The 22,778-nt window shown below is 49.1% G+C and overlaps 1 protein-coding gene across 2 annotated transcripts in view; it reads left to right on the forward strand.

Annotated features, from left to right (window-relative positions):
* LOC100341013 (gamma-aminobutyric acid type A receptor subunit rho1) overlaps positions 1–22,778 on the forward strand; it is a 38,611-nt gene that overhangs the window by 3,048 nt on the left and 12,785 nt on the right. The window contains exons 2-5 of one of the 2 annotated variants that reach the window (XM_070073785.1): positions 9,682–9,732; positions 12,735–12,841; positions 15,380–15,447; positions 16,379–16,602. In XM_070073785.1, the coding sequence (XP_069929886.1) occupies positions 9,682–9,732; positions 12,735–12,841; positions 15,380–15,447; positions 16,379–16,602 (450 nt within the window). Of the gene's footprint in view, positions 1–9,678; positions 9,733–12,734; positions 12,842–15,379; positions 15,448–16,378; positions 16,603–22,778 lie in introns of both variants that reach the window. The other variant, XM_008263203.4, reaches the window with a different exon arrangement.

Below are 22,778 nucleotides of genomic sequence, written 5' to 3' on the forward strand. Positions count from 1 at the left end.
CCAGACAGAACCTGAGAGAGAGTGCCCAGTCGCTCAGACTGGGAAAGAGTGAGGTTACATGGTTGAGTGGAGAGAATACACCTGGGCAGGCCAGGCAGGCGACTCAGCAGTGAGGCAGAGGGCTGAGCGTGCAGTCCGGTTGAGGCCGAGGGCTTTTAAGGGGATCAGTCTTGCCTCCCCACCTCTGCTCCTCCTGGAACAAAGGACTTTTTGGATGTAAATACTAAAAATTCCTATCTGAGTTTTCCCCCTGAAGTTATCAGACTGGGGGAAACCTGGCTGGCATCGCCCCACCTTAGAGGAGCCTTAGAGGAAGGATGGTTATCAGGTAGAAGGGGCAGGGCATTTGAAGTGCAGATACTGCGCTGCACCTGGAAGGTTATTGGGATGACTTTGAGATGCAGATACTGGACCTAGATGTTAACTCCTTAGGCCTTTGCCACACATAAGCTCATATCTGACTTCCTACCTAACAAAAGCAGTAGAAGAAGATGGCTCAAGTCCTTGGGCCCCTGCACCCACGTGGGAGACCGGGAAGAAGCTGCTGGTTCCTGGCTTTGGATTGGCTCATCTTTGGCCATTGCAGCCATCTGGGGAGTGAACCAGCAGATGAAAGATCTCTCTCTGCCTCTCTGTAGCTCTGCTTTTCAAATAAATAAATAAATCTTTAAAAAATAAAGTGGGATTGCTGGGTCATGTGGCAGTTTTATTTTCAGTTTTTTTGAGAACCTCCATACAGTTTTCCATAGTGGTTACATTAATTTACATTCCCACTAACAGTGTACAAAGGTGTCCTTTTTTTCCATATCCTTTTGAACACTTATCTATTTTTTTCTTCATTTGCGTGACATGCAGAGATACGGAGACAGACAGATACAGAAAGACCTTCACCTACCAGTTCACTCACCAAAATGCCCACAACAGCTGGGGCTGGGCCAGACCAAAGCCAGGAGCTGGGAACTCCATCTGGGTCTCCCATGTGGGTGGAAGGAACCCGAGTAGTCGAACCATCCACTCCTGCCTCCCAGGGTGCACACAAACAGGAAAGCGGAATTGGAAGTGAAACCAGGACTTGGATCCAGGCACTCCAATATTGGATGTGGGCATCCCAAGTGGTGTCTTAACCACTAAGGCAAATGCCCTTCCTTTTTGATAACATCCATTTTGACAAGAGTAAGTTAATATTTCTTTGCAGTTTTAATTTGCAATTTTTTTTGACAGAGTAGATTTATTTATTTATTTGAAAAGCAGAGTTACACAGAGAGAGAAAAGGCAGAGAGAGAGAGAGGGGTCTTCCATCTGCTGGTTCACTCCCCAATTGGCCGCAATGGCTGAAACTGTGCCAATCCAGAGCCAGGAGTCAGGAGCTTCCTCTGGGTCTCCCACGCAGGTGCAGGGGCCCAAGGACTTGGAGCATCCTCCACTGCTTTCCCAGGCCACAGCAGAGAGCTGGATAGGAAGAGGAGCAGCCAGGACTCAAAAGGATGCCCCTATGGGATGCTGGCCCTGCAGGCAGCAGATTTACCCGCTATGCCACAGCGCTGGCCCATGCACATTTTTCAGTCAAGATGCTTTAGTACTAAGTTGTTTGAGTTCCTTATATCAACCTCATATCAGACATGTGGATTGCAAGTACTTCCTCCCAACCTATTGGCTGTCAATTCATGCTGTTAATTGTTTCGTTTGCTGTGCAGAAGATTTTTAGTTTGATATACTCTCATTTGTCTATTTTTGCTTTTGTCGTCTGAACTTTTGGGGTCAAATCCAAACAATCATTGCCCATGTCTGCAGTTTGCCCCTTTTACTTTCTTTTAGTAATTTTTCAGTTTCACGGCTTGCATTTAAGTCTTTAATCCATTTTGAGTTGATTCTTGTACATGTTGTGACATAAAGCTCCGATCTTATTCTTCTGCATGTGGGTATCTAGTTTTCTCAACATCATTTATTGAAGAGAATATCCTTTTCCTTCTGTGTATCCTTGGCATCTTTGTCAAAAATCAAGTAACCTTAAATGTAGCAGTTCATTTACGGACTCTCTACTCTTTCCATGGGTTGATACATCTGTATGCCAGTGTCATGCTGTTTTAATTATTGTAGCTTTGAAAATATAGTTTGAAATCAGGTCGTATGATGCTTCTAGTTTTATTCTTTTTGCTCAAAATGGCTTTTGACTATTCGGGGTCTTTTGCTGTTTTATACAAAGCTTAGGATTTTTTTCTATTTCTGTGAAAAATGCCATTGGCATTTGTATTGTGTCTATTTATTGCTTTGGGTAGTCTGGACATTTTAACAAGATTAATTCCTTCAACCCAGGATATTTTTCTATTCATTTATGTCTTTTTCAATTTCTTTCACCAATCATTTGTAGATTTTAGCGTATGGATTTCTCATCTCTTTGGTTAAATTTATTCTGAAGCATTTCACTTTTGGGTACCTATTGTAATAGGATCATTTTTTTGACTTCCTCTTTGGATAGCTTGTTGTAAGTGGACTATGGAAACACTATTGATTTTGTTTGTATCCTACAACTATAATGTACTGATTTGTCAGTCCTGATAGTTTTTTGGTGGCATCTTTAGTTTTTTATATATTAGATTATGTTGTCAACAATAGCAAGCAGCAAAAATTTCACTTTAAAATTTTTGTTATTTATTTTCATTTTATTTGAAAGGCAGAAGGGGAGAGAGAGAGAGAGAGAAAGAGAGAGAGAAATCTTGCATCCGTTAGTTCACTCCCTAAATGCCTCCAACAGCTGAGGCTGGGCCATATGGAAACCAGGATCCCAAATCTCAGCCCAGGTCTCCCATGTTGGTGGCAGGGACTCAAGCACTTAAACCATCATCTGCTGCCTCGCAGGTTGTGCATTAGCAGGAGACGGGAAATGGGAGCAGAGCCAGGACTTGAGCCCAGGCACTTCAATACAGGATATGGGTCCCCTAAGGCGTGTCTTCTACCTCAAATGTACACCCCTTACTTCTTTTCCCATTTGTAAAACTTTTCTTTCTTTCTCTTGCTTAATTATTCTGGCAAAGAATATGTTTGAATATAAATAGCAAGAGTGGGCATTGTTATCTTGTTCCTGATCCTAGAGAGTGAAAGAGACTTTCTTTTTAAAAATCACTTTTAAAAACTTTTATTTGTTTTAAGTTATGAAAGACACATTTAACATTTTTAAAAAATGGGCACAAATTTTTGAAACCCAAAGATCACCCATAATCCTCAAACCTAGGAGGATTCTTTTTAACGTTTGTGTGTATTTTCTTCTGGTCTTTTTTTCTAAGCATATATTGAATATTAACTAGTTTTGGGATTGTTCTATATTTTTGTAACCCCACTGCATTTAAAATTGATGTACTGTTGGCATGTTTCCTTATTTTGGATGTAGATAGAATTATTTGATTGGTTGTCAATGAGTAATGCACCATGGGTCCATGGATATTTCATTGCTTCCTCTTTGTTACTATGAATATTCTGTTTGTGTATCTGTGTCCACAAAAATGTTTGTGTACGCACCTGAGTATTTAATTAGGATAGGTTCCTGAAATGTCCAGAATCAACAGAAGGACACTAAAAACTCTAGATATATGTAGCCAGGTTTCTTTCCAGAATGGCAAGTAGACCCAGCCTGTACCCCACCACCAGTTTCAATTCTATGCTTATGTAGCCTAAACTATTAATGGGTTCACTAAATTTCATCCAGATTCTAAACCTGTAGCTGCTGGTAATGAGTCTGCAGGCTGCTTTTACAGGTTCATGTTAACAAAATAGGAAGCCAGGTAAACCTGTCACACAAAGGGTGAAGCCAGACAGGTGCTTAGTCTGCAAAACTTAAGCAGGTGCTTGCTCAGCCCTGAGAGTGGCTGTCTCTTTAGAGTTTGCTTCCTGGGGCCAGCGCTATGGCATAGTAGGCTATGCCTCTGCCTGTGGCACCAGCATCTCATATGGGCACCAGCTGCTCCTCTTCTGTTCCAGCTCTCCGTTTGTGGCCTGGGAAAGCAAACTCACGTGCTTGGGCCCCTGCACCTGCCTGGGAGACCTGGAGGGAGCTCCATTGCAGCCATTTGGGGAGTGAACCAACAGATGGAAGACCTTTCTCTCTGTCTCTCCTCTGTCTGTAACTCTACCTCTCAAATTAAAACAAACAAACAAACAAAAAAACAGTAGGGACCCACTCTTATGAATCACATAGGGTCAAGGATAGCATGCCAGGGCCTGGGGCACTGTTTCTAAAATGAATCAGTATTTACTCTTTCTCCTCTCCTCCCTGGGAGAATGGAAAACGACCCTGTGTATACCACAGGCCCCTGAACAAACACCAGCTCAGACTCCTCCAGGAGGGTAACCCAGTCCCACCGGAAGCTGGAAGCTGCATAACCAGACATCCTTTGTTATGCTAAAGAAGGTCAGGATCTGAATGGTGTCAGCTGGATTTTCATTTCAGAGCTCACCCTTGCGGGGCAGTGCATGGATGGCGGGGAAGGTGTGAGTAGGAGACAGAGAAAGTCATCTGGAGTCTATTCCTGTGGCCTGGGAGAGATGCTGAGAAGCAGGGCTAGGGGCAGGGGTGGGGGAGAGGGTGGGGAAGATGGACCGGGAGTGTTTAATGAGCTAACACCATCAGAATTTGGTTGGCTTCGGGGTTAGTGCTTCCAAGAACAGGAGGGCAGGAGGAGCAGCTGGTCTGCAGGTAAAGCTGGTGAGTTCAACAGAACATATGGACCTGGATTCCATTGCAAGACCCCAAGAGACAGCTGTCCTGGTGCCAAGAAGGACTTCAGTGCAGCGCTGGAGAGAAACTGGGCCTGGAGATGTGGATTTCAAGAGAAGTGGTGAATGGAGTGACCCAGAGAGAGCATGTAGAACAGATAGAGGATAGACCCTGGGGAAGATCGAAAGTTAAGGAGAAGAGAGAGAAAGAGGACCCAGAGAAACAAGTGTAGAACTGGCATAGAGAGGTGTCCCGGATGCTACTGGTTCAGCAGTTACCAAACGTGTGTTGCAGGGCAGGCATCACTCATCACTCTGGGCGGTGGGTTCTGCTCATACAGGCTGTGGCCTCAGAGGCTTACAGAGTAGGGAGATATTCCCACGAGTGGTAAGGGATTCCAGAGAGAGGGAGCGCTCAACAGGGTCGAACCTCTGCAAGGTCAAAATCAGGTAGCAGACAGAGAAGTGTCAGATACAGATATGGCAGCTGAAGGTGTCAGTGGGTCAGAGGGAGGAGAGAAGAAAACAGAATAAACCTAGATGACTTTACAAGGAACTTGACCATTGTTGCTCCCCCTCTTCGTGAAGGAACGACACAAGACCCTGCGCTGTTCTTTTGTCTGCTCGGCCCTTCCCGGGTTTGCTGCTGGTTCTTCCTGGGTTGGCTGCCGTCCCTCCACCTCCGTAGAGGGGCAGGCCCCCCTGCCACTTTCCCCACTTCCTCGGGGGAGCGGCACACCGCCGGTCGGCTCTCTCGGGGGCTGCTCAGATGTTCTTTCAGGTGTTCTCCTTAGATGTTCCCGGTGCATGTTGTCTCTCTCCTCCTTTATAGTCCTCTTCCACCAATCCCAACTCTGCTACCCACACGCCGAATACGCTGCTCTCCTCCAATCAGGAGCAGGATCAGCTCCTGCAGGTTACTGGTCGAACTGGAGGCAGCTGTGTAGAAGTTGTTTACTCCTCTCCCAGCGCCATATTGTGGGAGAGCAGATGCATAGAATAAGTCTTAATTCGAGTAATTTAGTCTAGTCCGAGTTGCTCCCCACAGACCATGAACTTCAGTTCATGGCTGAGACTGGGTTGAAGGTGAGGGGGCGGCAGGCAAGTGTTTCCCAGAAGCCAGAAGGGAGGCAGTCATGATCCAGGAGATGCGCTGTGAAATCTCTGTTCATGTAGAACAAAAGCTGCTGGATGCTGGGTTGGGTCTCTCTGGCTGCCCTAAGCACCCCGCTATTCGGTTTTCTCCTAAGTTGTAACGTTCCGTCTTCATTCTGTCCCTTTGTTCCCCGGGAAGTTTTCTTGGACTCTTGGGTCCCCACTTCCTGTTTCTTGGTCCTTGCTCCTCTGCCTAGTGACAATCTGCCCTTATCTGTGTGGGCTCCCGACCTGCGGCCAACAGCCTTCTGTTTCTTGTGGCCCTGGCTCATTTCTTTGCTAATTTAGCAGAGAAGAAGCCTTCCTCGTCCCTCCCCCAGCCCGCGCCTCTCAAGGCTGGCAGGTGCCTGACTTCTGAGCAGCCGCTGTCCTCAAAGGCCCTCTCTCTGAGGGCTGATGGATCTGCAGGGTCCTCCTGACCTCGTCTCGTTCTGCTTCTAGACTATGCACACTCTCGAAGGCTGACTCAGCACCATGTAGCTTTGCCTCTCCAGACTCAAGTTCAAAGTCTGATTCATGGTAAATGCTCAAGAACTGTTGCGCATGAGCTAATGAATGAATCCAGACTTTGCTATTCCTGTGAGTAATTCATTCATTCAACCAATAGAGATTGAGGACATGGTGCTCCAGGTATGGTGCCCACCACTTGGGAGGCAATGGTGAGCAAAACGGACCTGCTCCTTCCTCAAGGTGCTGTCTGGTGGGGGAGGTGGTGTTACTCAAATAACTCTTGCAGAATCTCAGACCCTCAAGGACTTTAGCAATCCCTTCATTTTATTTTCTTCTATTTTAAACTTGATTTATTTGAAAGGCAGGAGAGAGAGAGAGAGAAGGAGAGAGAGAGAGAGACACTGATAGAGCACACCTATCCACTGTTTCACTCTCTGAATGTTTGCCACAGCTGCAAGTGGGGAACTCAAGCCACGTCTCTCACACGTGGGGCAGGAACCCAAGTACCTGAGTCTTCACTGCTGCCTCCCCAAGTCTACACGAGCAGGAAGTTGGAGTCAGGAGCAGAAGCTGGATTCAAATCCAGGTTCTCCAATGTGGGATGCAGATATTCTTTTTTTTTTTTTTAAGATTTATTTATTTATTTGAAAGTCAGGGTTATACAGAGAGGAGAGGCAGAGAGAGAGAGAGAGAGAGAGAGAGAGGTCTTCCATCCGTTGGTTCACTCCCCAATTGGCTGCAACGGCCCGAGCTGCGCCGATCCAGAGCCAGGAGCCAGGAGCCTCTTCTGGGTCTCCCACATGGATATATAACATTCCATTATACACTGAAACCTGAGTTTCAGAGCAAGTCACACACAGGGTGGCTCTCAGAACACTGAAAGGGTAGGAGCAGGCTGGCAGTGACTGATTTTGAGTTGTCTTCGTCTTCTCCTATAGGCTGCGTCTGTTTTCCAAATGTTTTTACTTGGGCATGTAAACAGAAAAAAAGTTATTTTATAACATTAAACAATGAAAAAGACTTGAAGGATCCTCTTGATAGATCTTTTGTGGCCTAGAACCTAAGGCTCATGAAGGCAAAGGCAGTGGCATCTCAGAATTTGACAAACCTCCCTTCAGTCAGTGTCCAGTTCAGTTTCAGCCAAAATAAGAATGGGCTGAGCTGTCTTGCATCCCCGCCCCTGCTCCCACTCAATCCTTTCTGACTGTCTGTCTGGCAGGAGTGATTCCTTCCTTCACTCAGCTAAGCAATGTTGAGCATCCACAGGGGCCAGCAAGGTGCAAGGTGCTGGATATGAAATGAACTCTGCCCTTGGTAGCCTGTGTGGCCTCATGCTGCCTTTCTGACCATCAATTGTGATGGCCCAGGAAACACCTCCAGTCATTGCTTTTCCCTGTCCTGTGCTCTGCTCCTGAGGAGTTCATACCTGCCCCGCCCCACTCAGCTCCTGCAGGGTTCACACCTGCCCCACCTCACTCAGCTCCTGCAGAGTTCACACCTGCTCTGCCCCACTCAGCTCCTGCAGGGTTCACACCTGCCCCACCTCACTCAGCTCCTGCAGGGTTCACACATGCCCTGCTCCACTCAGCTCCTGCAGGGTTCACACCTGCCCCTCTCCACTCAGCTCCTGAAGGGTTCACACCTGCCCTGCCCCGCTCAGCTCCTGCAGGGTTCACACCTGCCCTGCCCCACTCAGCTCCTGCAGAGTTCACACCTGCCCCGCCCCACTCAGCTCCTGCAGGGTTCACACCTGCCCTGCCCCACTCAGCTCCTGCAGAGTTCACACCTGCCCCACCCCACTCAGCTCCTGCAGGGTTCACACCTGCCCCACTCCACTCAGCTCCTGCAGAGTTCTCACCTGCCCCACCCCACTCAGCTCCTGCAGGGTTCACACCTGCCCTGCCCCACTCAGCTCCTGCAGGGTTCACACCTGCCCCGCCCCACTCAGCTCCTGCAGGGTTCACACCTGCCCCGCTCCACTCAGCTCCTGCAGGGTTCTCACCTGCCCCGCCCCACTCAGCTCCTGCAGAGTTCTCACCTGCCCCTGTCCCACTCAGCTCCTGCAGAGTTCTCACCTGCCCCGCCCCACTCAGCTCCTGCAGAGTTCTCACCTGCCCCTGTCCCACTCAGCTCCTGCAGAGTTCACACCTGCCCCGCCCCACTCAGCTCCTGCAGAGTTCACACCTGCCCCACCTCACTCAGCTCCTGCAGAGTTCACACCTGCCCCACCCCACTCAGCTCCTGCAGGGTTCACACCTGCCCCGCTCCACTCAGCTCCTGCAGAGTTCTCACCTGCCCCTGTCCCACTCAGCTCCTGCAGAGTTCACACCTGCCCCGCCCCACTCAGCTCCTGCAGAGTTCTCACCTGCCCCTGTCCCACTCAGCTCCTGCAGAGTTCACACCTGCCCCGCCCCACTCAGCTCCTGCAGAGTTCACACCTGCCCCACCTCACTCAGCTCCTGCAGAGTTCACACCTGCCCCACCCCACTCAGCTCCTGCAGGGTTCACACCTGCCCCGCTCCACTCAGCTCCTGCAGAGTTCTCACCTGCCCCTGTCCCACTCAGCTCCTGCAGAGTTCACACCTGCCCCGCCCCACTCAGCTCCTGCAGAGTTCACACCTGCCCCTGTTCCACTCTACTACAGATAATGACATCCCCTGGTCTCTTTCTGGGTGTGGCCCATGCAGCACTCAGGTCCCGGTAGCAAACAGCGTTGCAATCACAAGGGCTTGACCAATGAGACAAGTAAAGGGACAACTCGCAAAAATGTAGGCAAGGTTTAGGAAACCAACTCAGCGTGATGATGGCCCCAAGGACCAGGAGCAGCAGCAGCCATGAGCTCAGCAGGCATGAATGGAGAATCACACTGTTGGAGCAGAACAGAGATATTGTGATCATCTGTACCCAGAGAGTAACATGGGCATCAAACAAGAGAGAATGAGGAATAACTAATGTGACCACTCACCTCCTCCTGAAACCATAAGCCCCAGGGCAAGGAGGCCCAGGAGATAACAGCTCATCTTGCCAGGTGTTACCCTGCATAGCTCTATGGTGGATGCAAGTTAACCTTGAACGTCCTTCCTTAGGAACCTTCTTGAAAGATGGTGTGGGTAGATCAATGGGGGAGACATTTTACATCAGGTGTGTTCAAATCCGGCCTCGAAGTAATTAATCCTCCAACCTCTGCTCCTGTGGGTACTTGGAAAATCCTATTCCACAGACTAGATCAACATATGGAAACTTTGTAGGTTTCCCCCACATTTTGTACTGGTTCAATTTGGAGTGAATCTGGAGGGTGAGGGGTGCTTTGCTGATCTGGGTACCTAGACTGTCTCTTGAGTGTCTTTTTTTTTTTTATTTTCATAGTAGACCTCAAAGACAGAGACGGGAAGCTCACGAAGATACCCACAAGCAAGGCAGGTATGGCCATTAACACACGCTGTTCTAAAGACGGGTCCTCTCCATACCTCAGCTGTAGGGACTTTCAGCAGCGCCCCTACCCCCACCCTATGCCACACCAGGGATCTAGAAGCAGAGGGAGGGGGATGGGAGAAGCGGGTGGTGGGGGGACAGGAGGAAGCAGGTGGAACAGGAGGAAGTGGGGGGACAGGAGGAGGGGGTTCTGAAGGGAGAAGACCATGGGGCTTCTGGACCCCACTGGTGAGGGTGATGTGAGCGGGGGGAGGGTGGCTTCCTCCTGGTCTGCACAGCTTCCTCCCTCGCTTCCTGTTTGCTACCAGCGTGCCAGCCCCTCACTGTAGTCCTGGCCACGGCGCGGGCGGGGGCTGCTTTTGTCCGTGCACCTCTCCGAGGAGACAACGCTCCCTCCCCCAGACTCCTCTCAGGTCACACGGCTTCCCTGTTGTCAGCTGGGGAAACTGAGTCTCAGGGAAGCAAGTTGCGAGGCACAGGGTGCATGGGTGGCTCAGAATGGAGGTCAGAGCCTATCTTTCGGCTTCCCAGCCACATTTTGTTCTCCATGATGCTGAAGGCGTTCTTGGGGCAAGAAGGTAGCAAGGGATTTAAGGATGGGCTGGGCTGGTGACAGGTGGGGAGCTGTGGGGGCTGGGCGTGAAAAGCACGCGGGCAGGGTCCCCAGCTGTCACCTCCTGAGCAGCAGCAGCGAGAGTGGCATCTGAGACCTTGCTAGAGAAGCAAATTCTTTTTTTTTTTTTTTAAGATTTATTTATTTATTTGAAAGGCAGAGTTACAGAGAGGCAGAGGCAGAGAGAGAGAGGTCTTCCATCCGATGGTTCACTCCCCAGATGGCCACAACAGCCAGAGCTGTGCCGATCCGAAGCCAGGAGTCAGGAGTTTCTTCCAGGTCTCCCATGCGGGTGCAGGGGCCCAAGGATTTGGGCCATCCTGCGTTGCTTTCCCAGGCCATAGCAGAGAGCTGGATCAGAAGTGGAGCATCTGGGACTCGAACTGGCACCCATATGGGATGCCAGCACTGCAGGCTGCAGCTTTTACCCACTATGCAATGGCGCCAGCCCTGAGAGGCAAATCCTTAGGTCTTGGTCCAGACTGTACTAGATCAGAGACTGCAGGGGGTGGGAAGGCTCTGGAATTCCATTCCTAATGAGCCTCCAGGAGGAGCTGCAGCAAGTCAAGGTGTGGCAGCCATGCCCTGAGGAGGAAATAAGTGTGGTGGACAGGACAGAGGCCTGGCCTCAGTATCAGGAGGGCTGGACAGGCACTTCATGGTTTCTGTGGATTCTAAAGATGGTACTGACCTGCAAATGAGGAACATTCAAGGCCACTGCAGCCCTCATTGTAACAGCAGGAGCCGGAGAGTAACTCAGCTGTCTGCCACAGGGGGCTGGTCCCAGGGACCACTGCATCCATGTGCAGGAACCCTGTGCAGCGTAGGAAGGGTAAGGGCCTCGGGAGGTCTGTGTGCAAAGCAAATCCAGGGAGTGGTAGACACCAGAAAGGCAGCACATAGACGAGTCAGGATAACATGTTCACTTTTTATTTTCAAAGATTTATTTATTTATTTTCAAATCAGAGTTACACAGAGAGAGGAGAGGCAGAGAGAGAGGGAGATAGAGAAGAGAGAAAGAGAAGAGAGAAAGAAAGAGAGAGAAAGTCTTCCATCCGCTGGTTCACTTCCCAATTGGTTGCAACGGCCGGAGCTGCGCCGATCTGAAGCCAGGAGCCAGGAGCTTCTTCCAGGTCTCCCACATGGGTGCAGGGACCCAAGGACTTGGGCCATCTTTTACTGCTTTCCCAGGCCATAGCAGAAAGCTGGATTGGAAGTGAAGCAGCCGGGTCTCAAACTGGCGCCCATATGGGATGCCGGTGCTTCAGGCTAGGTATTTACCCACTGCGCCACAGCGCCGGTCCCACATGTTAATTTTTGAATCAAAATGAGGAGCATGATACATACGTACGTGTATCTGCTTGCATCTACGACTCTGGACAGATAGACACAAGAGGCCAATAGGAGAAGCTTCTGAGGGTGGAGGAAAAGGAGGGATGAAGGCAGAAGTATGTGGCTGACTTTTCATGGCATTTCCTTTTATTTTTTTTTAAAGATTTATTTTATTTGAAAGGCAAAATGACAGAGAGAGAGAGAGAAAGAGAGAGAGAAAGAGAGAGAAAGGGAGAGAGAGATCGTCCATCCGCTGGTTTAACTCCCCAATTGGCTACGACGGCCAGGGCTGGGTCAGGATGAAGCCAGGAGCAGGGAACTCCATCCAGGTCTCCCACGTGGGTGGCAGTGGCCCAGGCACTTGGATCATCTTCCACTGCTTTCCCAGGTGCAGGGCCACCAGGACTGCAGTATGGGATGCTGGCATCACAACAGTACGCTTCACCCACTGCGCCACAGTGCCGGCCCCAGCAATTCCTTTCCAAGCCAACTGTCAAGCTCTGCACAGAAGTGCCCTGTTCAGATAAAGTGAAAATGGCCCTGGGTGCAGTTCAGAAGCTGCTTCCCACAGAGACAGGATGGTTGGCATTTGATTCCAGGGCAAGTCTACCCTCCCTCCACAGAGTGGCCGACAGAGGTCAGGGCACCAGGCTCAGCCTACACTCCCTGGGTCTGCTTTCCAGCCCAATGGCCCCCAAATAGCCAGGCACTGGGGTGGAGTGGGGGAGCTGGAGCTGATTACTGGTCCCAGGACCAGCAGTTCTGAATCTGTTAGAACCATCTGGGAAGCGCTGGGCCCTATTTCTAGACCACACAAGTCAGAACCCCTGGGGTTGGGGTCCAGGCATCCGTGCCTTTCAAACGCCTCAGTCGTGGTCCAGAACCACTGTCTTGGGCCATTTATCCACACGATGGAGAAAGGGAGAAGAGGTGTGCCATAGCTTCAAAGAGGAAAGTGACACACCCCATCTGGGGTCAGAAAGCGGTGGCTGTGTCTGGCTTGGCTGGACCATGTGCTCAGCATGGCTTTTTTGCCTCCTGGCAGCCCAATTCTGAAACGAAGTCCTGACATCACCAAGTCGCCCCTGACAAAGTCAGAGCAGCTTCTGCGCATCGATGACCATGATTTCAGCATGAGGCCTGGCTTTGGAGGTACGGGACGGCCACTCTGGGTTGGAGCGGGGAGCACCTTTTCTCTTAGGGTCTGCATATTTGTCTGTGGGCAGAACTCAAGCCAGTAGACCACTGAGCTTTGCGCTAGCCCGGTCCCATCTGCCCGAGTTGCATTGGTGCACAAGGCTCGAAGACCACACGGTTTTCTGAGCATAAGCCCCACCCACAGCTCTGCTGACATGTTCTCGGGAGACACCTGCTACTGGGTGGCCAGGCCACCCAGCTGTCCTTGGACCCCAGTTTCTGACAGGAAGGGATCGGGATCAGAGGCTGGCAGCTGGGTGTGGGAAGATGGGGCAGCTGCAGCCCGAAGCTGCCTCCTGAAAAATGCCTCTGAAATAACAACCTTGAACTCCGTTTGGGCTCATCTGGGAGCTGACAGACAGGCAGAGTGTGTTCTGCTGGGTTCAATGAAATGAAATAGCTTGAGAAAAATCATGACCAGCGCAGAAGAATGCCGGAGCTCCTGGAAGTTTAGCTGGCAGCTGTGGGTTTCAGTCCTGGCCTTTGGAGGGTTTTCCCCTGCCAATATATATATTATTCCCTGCATATATATTACATATTATTTTTATGATTATTAATATATTATTTAGTAATAATAGATATTATTTATAGAAATATATTAAATATATATTTTAGAAATTGTTCTCATGCATTTTATTCCCTCCAATTACCTTATTCCAAAGAGTAAGCAGGTTCTAGAAGGAGTCTATGTCCACCAAGAATCTACCACGGTTAACTCCAAACACATCTTTTCACTCCGTGAGGATTCAAGTGAGCACCTTCCCTGCTCCTATGTCCTGAAAACAGGGAGCAAAGGGGAAGATCACTTTCCTTTATGATCCTATATCGATTTTGTTTTAATCCATTTTTATTTTTTAAATATTTATTTTATTTTATTTATTTGAAAAAATTACATACAGAGAGAGAGAAAGAAAGGTCTTCCAACCACTGGTTCATTATGCAAATGTCCACAATGGCCAGGGCTGGGCCAGGCCAAAGCCAGAAGCCAGGAGCTTCCTCTGTGGGTGGCAGGGGCCTAAGCCCTTGGCCCATCTTCCGCTGCTGTTTCAGGTGCATCAGAGAGAGCTGGATCAGAAGTCGAGCAGCTGGGACTCAAACTGGCACCCATAGGAGATTCTGATGCTGCAGGTGGTGGCTTAACCCACTATACCACAATGTCAGCCCCCAGTCCATTTTTATTTTAAAAGTTTTTTTTTTTTTCATTTATTTGAGAAATAGAGTCAGAGAGAGCTCCCACTTCTCGTTCACTTCCCAAATGCCCCCAATAGCTAGGGCTGGGTTGGGCCAAAGCCGGGAACCAGGAACTCCATCCAGGTGTCCCACATGGTGGCAGGAACTCTGTTACCTGGGTCATCATTGCTGCCTCCACTCACTGTGTCCATTGCTGCTTCACTAGCAGGAAGCTGCAGTCAGGGGCTGGAGCCATGTGTCAAACCTAGGCACGCTGATGTGGGGTATGAACATCCTAACTGGTGTCTTAACCACGAGGCTAGCTGCCTGCCCTAGTTAGCTTTTTGTCACTGCAATGAAATACCCGAAGCAGACTACTTTGATAAAGGAAAGAGGTTTATTTTGGCTCATCGTTCTGGAGGTTCAGTTTCCAGTGTGATGCAGGCTCTGCACCCCATCAAGGTGGGAACATGCAAGTCTCTACATCTGTGTGGCCTCCCTCCTTCTACAGTCCCCAGGACTCAATGATGGGGCCCCACCCCAATGCCTTCATTCAGTCTAATCCCTTCGCAAAGGCTCCCCCTCCAAAAACTATAATTGGATCAAGTTTGTACTCTCTTGCTTCCTTTAGCATAAGACTTTGAAGACTGAACTCCTGTAACAGTTCAGGGGGACAAATACTCAAGCTGTAGCAAACATTAAACATTTTGTGGCCCAGGAATGACAAAAAAAAGGGGGGGAATCCCTGATTTTAAGACCATCCTGGTGTATCAGGTCTCTCTTGGAAGCTGCTCCATCATGGAGCAAAGATACAGATCTGTGGGTTTGGCAAATGACCCGAATAGGGCTTCAGTTCTGAGTGTTATTACCATGCAATGCCTTTCTCATGGCCAGACAAGAGCCACTGGCTTCCATGATGAAAGAGAGTGCAAAGTCATGAGATACCTATGGAAAATAAAGTGGGTGACCTCATGCTAAGGAATCAATTACTCCTTAGATGAGACCTGGCCTTTGACCTATGTCTTCACCTTCAGTGAGCATGTGGACTCACAGAGTAATGCTACCTATAAACCTCATTGTTTCCGAATCACCTGGATGATTCAGACCCCCTCACACGCCCCCAGTCTTCTTCACCTTTGCTAGAATATTCCAAGGAGCCAGGCTGTGAGTCCGTCCTTTCATCTCTGGTTTGACCTCGGGTCGATGTGATCAAACCTTCAAATCTCCCATGACGTGGAGGCTCCAGGTGATATGTGACGTTTGCTGGTCCCTCCTATTGTAAAAGTTAAGAAAAACAAATACTCTTGTCATGCCCTATCCAAGGCCCAGCTATTCCTGTCGGCGTGGATGTGCAGGTGGAGAGCTTGGACAGCATCTCTGAGGTCGATATGGTAAGTGCTCCTCTGACCAGGGCTGTGGGCCTGTCCTGGGCCTGGAGATCCCTCAGTCTTATGACTCCCTTGGGAGGTGGGAATTCCCACACTCATTTTACAAATGGCTCAGGGAGATTATGACACAGGTCCAAAGCCACCCAAAGGACATGAAAGCTAGAGGAAGACTTCCATCTGTCCCCCTGTGGCCTCTGGCCACTGGGATGCATTTTCTGGGCCAAGGCTTTCAAATGTAAACAGCAAGGTTCAAGGTCACAGCCATCAAGTAGCCATACACCTCTTATGCCTGCTGATTCTATGCCTGGCTCTGAAATATGGTAAAGCAAAGTGTCTTTTGTGGTTTTTGTGTTTGTTTTTGGTAGATTCAGGTAAAAAAAAAATGGAACATTCTACAACTTCTTGACTTAAAGGACTTATCCTAATGTGTGTCCCCCAAGAAACAGGCCTGAGACAAGTGTTCTAGCCTAAGTAGCTTACATGGGGAGTGAACCCGGGAAATCCTGAGATAGGGGAGGGAAGGAAGACCAAAGGCGGAGCTGTCAACCCAGTTGCTGCCATAGATCTCAGTCTCACTGGGGTAAGCAGGAGTCAGCCAAGAACACACCTCAGCTGATGGGCCAGGAGCCTGGGTGCTTCTCCATCCTGCCCTTCTCAGCTTGAAGGCTGGATGCAGGTACCAGCTATGGCACTGTCAGCTTGAGTTACAGATGTCAGCAGCAAATGGAGTGTGGGGCTGGGGGACGCCGTTGGCCACAGTTCTCTGGCTGGGTTCCTCTCTGCAGCGCTCCCTTCCTCCTGCTGCAGAGACCCCGGCCCTAGGTGCAAGCCCTCACCTGGCTCAGTGTGATTCCCCAGCCGGTGACGGCGCCGCGGGGGTTCCCAGCCTCCTGCTGACGTTGCAGCGGGTTCCCTCCTTTGCCTGCATCCCCAGGACTTTACGATGACCCTCTACCTGAGGCACTACTGGAAGGACGAGAGGTTGTCCTTTCCAAGCACCAACAACCTCAGCATGACATTTGACGGGCGTCTGGTCAAGAAGATCTGGGTCCCTGACATGTTCTTCGTGCACTCCAAGCGCTCCTTCATCCACGACACCACCACGGACAACGTGATGCTGCGCGTCCAGCCCGACGGCAGAGTGCTGTACAGCCTCAGGTAGGAAGAGCCAACGGTCCCTCATCCCAGCCAAGTCCGGGGTTGCTTCCCCAGCTGCTGTTCTGCTGTGCAGCTCTGCACATCTGACTTTGAACTTCTCGGTAGCTGCCAGCTTCTCACATGAAGGAAAACGAACCTCACACAGAAGTAGAACTTTGAGGGGTGGGCACGGTGATGTAGTGGGTAAAGCCGCCGCCTGTAGTGCCGGCATTCCCTATGGGCACTCGTTCAAGTCCTGGCTACCCCACTTCCAATCCAGCTCTCTACTGTGGCCTGGGAAAGCAGTAGAAGATGGCCCAAGTCCTTGGGCCCCTGTACCCGCGTGGGAGACCTGGAAGAAGCTCCTGGCTCCTGGCTTCGGATTGGCAGCTCCGGCCATTGTGGCCAATTGGGGAATGAACCAGCGGATGGAAGACCTCTCTCTTCTCTGCCTCTCCTTCTCTCTCTGTGTAACTCTGACTTTCAAATAAATAAGTAAATCTTTTTTAAAAGAAGAAGAAGGAGAAGGAGAAGAATTTTGAATCAGTCTGGAAAGTGCATTTGGAGAAATTTCTCAAGGTGATTCTTAATGAGTTATGCCCCATAACTGTATATTACATTTCAATTTTTAAAAATATTTATTTATTTATTCATTTATTTGAAAGTCAGAGGTTCAGAGTTACAGAGAAGGAGAGAGATCTTCCATCTGCTGGTTCACTCCCCAGATGGTTACAATGGCCAGGCTTGGAGCCAGGAGCTTCATCTGGGTGTCCCACACGGGTGGCAGGGGCCCAAACACTTGGGTCATCTTTCACTGTTTTTTCCGGGTGCATTAGCAGGGAGCTGGATCAGAAGGGGAGCAGCTGGGACTCAAACCAGCACCCGCGTAGGATGTTGACATCACAGGCAGCAGCTTTACCTGCTACACCACAATGCCATTTCCTATATTTCAACTTTTAAAAGATTACTTTAATGAAAAAAAGTTTATTTCTCTAGAAGGAGTCAGAAAAAAAAATAGATAATATGTTCTCAAAGACTTGCCTCTTCCAATCTCCCGGATTTCCATTTTTCTAGTACATTTTAAAACTTTGGTTGAGGAAATTTCTTTGCCCCTCCTGACCAACTACAGGGATTGCTTCTATTCTTTTTAAAAAATATTTATTTGAAAGGCAGAGTTACAGAGAGAGAGAACGAGAGAGAGATTTTCCATCCACTGGGCCAGGCGGAAGCCGGGAGCCAGGCACTTCTCTTCCAGGTCTCCCTCGTGGGTGCAGGGACCCAAGCATGCAGGCCATCTTCCACTGCTTTCCCAGGCTCATCATCAGGGAGCTGGATGGGAAGTGGAACAGCGGGGACTCAAACCAGCATCCACATGGGATGCCAGCGCTGCAGACGGTGGCTTAACCTGCTGTGCCACAGCTCTAGCCCCAGGACAATTTTGTACCACATGGGACAATGTTTACTATGTAGGAAGAGTTTAACAAATGTTTCATAAATTAAGAAAAAAAAAAAAAAGAAATGTCTGATTACTCAGTGAGCAGTGCTGTGAGGACGCTTTCCCTAGAGCAAGCACTGCAGGGCGGCTGTCTGCATGGGCAGCTGCAGGCTCTCACGGCGGGCACGTGGAGAGGAGCTCAGGCTGCGGCTGCGTGCCGGGACTGACTCCTCCTGCGCTGTGCAGATGGCAGCTTTCTGTCCTGTGGCCTTTGTTTTGGGTTCCGTGTTGACGAATGATGACTGTGATCCACACACTGACGTCTAATTAGGCAGTTCCCCAGGTCATTGCACAGCAGAGCTGCCGAGAGCCCAATGCTAAAGCTGAGTTTCTGTCCCTGGCCCCCAAAGGAATCTGAGGGTATTTCAAAAAGTTTGTGGAAAGTGAAATTTTCTCTCTGCCTCTCAATGAAACGTAAACTTTTTTTTAATAAAGAGATGTTTCTTTCGGTGTGAAAAATTTTTGGAATCTGCACTTTTTTTTTTTTTTTTTTTTTTGACAGGCAGAGTGGACGGTGAGAGAGAGAGACAGAGAGAAAAGGTCTTCCTTTGCCGTTGGTTCACCCTCCAATGGCTGCCGCGGCTGGTGCGCTGCGACCTGTGTACCATGCTGATCCGAAGGCAGGAGCCAGGTGCTTCTCCTGGTTTCCCATGCGGGTGCAGGGCCCAAGGACTTGGGTCATCCTCCACTGCACTCCCAGGCCACAGCAGAGAGCTGGACTGGAAGAGGGGCAACTGGGACAGAATCCGGCGCCCCAACCGGGACTAGAACCCGGTGTGCTGGCGCCGCAAAGCGGAGGATTAGCCTAGTGAGCCACGGCGCTGGCCTGCACTTTTTTCAAGATATTCATTTTCTGTGAACTTTTTGAAGATCCCACATATACATGGATTTCAAAGAATATTTGTGCAAAATTATCTTATTTTAAAATGTTTTCCAATTTAACTAGGAGAGAGAGAATGAAAGCGCACACTTTGATCTGCTGATTCACTTTCCAAACACACATAATAGCCGTGGCCGGACCAGGCTGAAGCCAGGAGCTGGGAATTTAATCCAGGCCTCTTGCATGGGTAGAAGGAACCCAATTACTTAGGCTATCACTGTTTCTTTCCAGGGTTTGTATTAGCAGGAACCTGGAGTCAAGAGCTAAAGCCAGATTCAGGTACTCTGATATAGAATGTAGGTGTCATAACCAGTTAGGTAGAGTTAACAATGGAAGTGTTGAAAAACCAATTCCACAACTGGTCAGCTTCAGGCTATGACAGAATCAATGATTATGGAGGGGAACAAAAGACTTGCGAGGGCTTTCTTGGGAGAGAGTTGTGGGTGTGCTGCAAGGAGGCCACCCCTGGCTGCTTGGAGAGCATGGTGTGCGTACGCCTACAGTTGGGGGACTGCGTGCATGAGATAGAGAGATGGGATTTGCTGAAGCACCCTGGGGCAGAGCCAGGAGTTGCCGCTGTGGTGGAACCAGTCTGTCCTCCCAGGGTCTTTGGAAATAGGTTAAGTGTGTGGAGCGGATGTTGGGTGAACCCAGAGCTGGAGGGGGGTGTCCTGTGGAGATTGGAGACCTGGAGTGTGGAGGAGCCTCACCAGCAGGATGAAGAATCCAGGAAAGAAAGGATCAGTCTCCCCATGAAGCAAGTCCAGAGAGCACTCAGCCACTCAGCCAGAGGGCTGTCCTGCCGCTTCCACCTGTGCTGGGAGGTGACCCGAGGTGGCCAGGAACCGAGCACTCAAATGGAAACTTTATGGGGTGGGAATTAGGGCAGAGTGCCTGGCTTTGGGTCCTGGCTCTTCTTCCTGTCCCAGCTTCTCGCTAACACACGCTGAGAGGCCATGATGTAGCTGGGTTCCTGTCACCCATGTGGAATGCCTGCATTGAGTTCCTGACTCAAGGCTTCCCCAGGACATTGCAGGAATTTGGGGAGTGAGCCCCTGGATGGTCATTTTCATATTCTTTCTCTCCCCCCTCAAATAAATATATTTTTTAAAAAATGCCAACTTTGTATCTTACTGAAGAGGGGGAGAAAAAAAAGTCTTACTTTGAATGAAATCTGAAGTGTTGATTAGTATCTTCGACCCAAACTTTTAATTTCTGAAGTGAAATGTGGCTTCTGACTTAAGAGGATTTTGACCCTTACACGAGAGTGAGCACAAACAGTACCTACCAAGTTTCCTTCCAGGGCAAGAGGAGATCCGCTCCAATGAACCAATTTCAAAGGCTTAGGAACACGAAACTAAACATGGGTTTTGATTATACCACAGACGCTGTGTAACGTAGATTACAAGAGGAAAAGCGTCAGGTCAGGGTGGAATAAGACAGTCTGATGATGTATGCAGTTCTAAAGACATCCGTTTCTATACCAACTAATACAAAGAGAAGAGATATTCAATCCCTATGTTCATGGGGGAAGATTTCCTGCTTCTGATATTTCAAGTCCCTTAAATTAGCTCCAAGTGTCCCCAGACTCAATTCCTAGCCACTTTCTTGTTGGTGATATCACTAGGCGTGGTTGTGCTGGTGATGTTTCCGTAAAGACGGAGGCCCACCCACCAAGTCAGTTGCCTGCCTAGTCCCCCGCCCACGTTGTTTATCAGGATTTCCAGGGGACATAAGACTGTGCAGCTTCTGGTGATCCAGACGCCTCCCAGAGGGGCAGGCATTTGGTGCAGTGACCAAGAAACCACTGGAGGCGTCCACATCCCACGTCAGAATGCCTGGGTCCAAGTCTCAGCTCTGCTTCTGAGTGCAGCTGCTTCCTACTGTGATGGCCCAAGTACTTGGGTCCTTGCCACTCACGTGGGAGACCCAGGTTGAGTTCCAGGCTCCTGGCTTCAGCCTTTTCCAGGCTTGGCTGTTGCAGGCTTTTGGGAGGTGAACCAGCAGATGGAAACTCCCTCTCTCTCTCTCTCTCTCTCTCTCTCCCCCTCTCTCTAACTCCATCTCTTTTTATTATTATTATTATTATTATTTGAAAGGTAGAGTTAGAGAGAGAGAGAGAGAGAGATCTTCCATCCTCTGGTTCACTCCCCAAATGGCCACAATGGCTGGAGCTGGGTGCGTGCAAAGCCATGAGCCAGGAGCCTCCCCGCCATCTATGTGGGCACAGGGACCCAAGTATCGGGGCCATCTTCTGCTGCTTTTCCCAGGCCATCATCAGGGAGCTGGATTGAAAGTGGAACAGCTGGGACTCGAACTGGTGCCCACATGGGATGCCGGTCCCGCAGGCAGCAGCATCCCCCGCCTTGCCACACTGTTAGTCCCCCATCTCTCTTTCAAACAAATAAAAATAGATAAATAAGAAAACTCAAAAGTTATAGTAAATAAAGTCTCTAGCAGAACACAACCAGTCTACATTCAAACTGAGCAGAAAAATCAAGAAAATGTTTGGATAATTCCATTTCAAGAATACTCTTTTCCATGAAATTTCTATTTAAATGAAAAGTGATTTTTTAAACCAGGAATTATCCAGATTGCATATATTATATATGAGAGCATTTTGTGTGGTTGAAGGAAAACTAATGGACCCAAGCACTAGCCAATGACTGCTACTCCTGTCCTGCCATGGAATTCCCCACTGGAGGGAGAGTTTTTGTTTGTTACTAATGTTCTGTGTTTATTCTTTGATGCAAAAGCCTCTTTTCCTATGTGAACTCTCATACAAACAGTTAGATGCAGAAAATGCTTACACATTAGTACAATAATATCTTTCAGTGTTTCTCCATTACTGTGATCTCCACGGAATTATTCACTGAAAATGCGGATGCCTTTGAGTAGATATCATTGTCAGTATAAAAATACCAACACTGTAAAAAAGAAGGCTCAAATTTGACAGCTGGCGTTAAGTGTACACAATGTTGGATGTCAATAAAATTAGTAATGGAACAGAACTTGAATTTATCTGAAACAAGAGAACAGTAAATGCTCCTGTGGCTTCTTTTTATTTAATGTTTATTTATTTGAAAGACAGCATGCAAGCACATGTGTGAGGGAGAGAGAGATAGAGGGAAAGAAGGAGGGGGAGAGAGAGGGAAAGAGAAAGAGAACTGATCTTCTATTTGCTTGTTCACTCCCCAAATGCCAGCAACAGCCAGTTCTGGGCCAGGCTGAAGCCAGGAGTCTGGAATTATTTCTGGATCTCCTACAGAGATGTCTGAGGCTCAGGTATTTGAGCCATCCTCTGGTGCCTTGCAAGACAAGCATTAGCAGGAAGCTGGACTGGAAGTGGAAAAGTAGAGTAACCGAGACACAGACCAGGCACTCCAACATGGGACGCAGGCATCCCAAGTGGTGGCTCAACCCACTATGCCACAACATTCACCCCATTCTATGGCTTCTTTTAAGGAGCTATTATTAAGAGCCAGCATTTAGCCCAGTGGTTAAGATGCTTAAGATGCCAGTGTCCCACACTGGAGTCCCTGGGTTCAATTCCCAGCTCTGGCTCCTGATTGCACCTTCCTGCCAATGCACATCCTGAAAGCAGCAGTGATGGCTCAAGTAATTGGGTTCCTGCCACCCATGTGGAACCTGGATTGCATTTCCAGCTCCTAGCTCCAGCCTCAGCCCAGCCCCTGCCATTGAGGGCATTTAAGGAATGAACCAACATATGGGAGCACTCTCTCTCTCTCTCTCCCTGCCTCTCAAATCAAAAACTAAAATTTAAATAGAAAGAGGCCATTATCAGAGTTTTTATTTCAAGTC

This window comes from Oryctolagus cuniculus, chromosome 5, assembly GCF_964237555.1.
Source record: "Oryctolagus cuniculus chromosome 5, mOryCun1.1, whole genome shotgun sequence".
Taxonomy (NCBI): Eukaryota; Metazoa; Chordata; class Mammalia; order Lagomorpha; family Leporidae; genus Oryctolagus; species Oryctolagus cuniculus.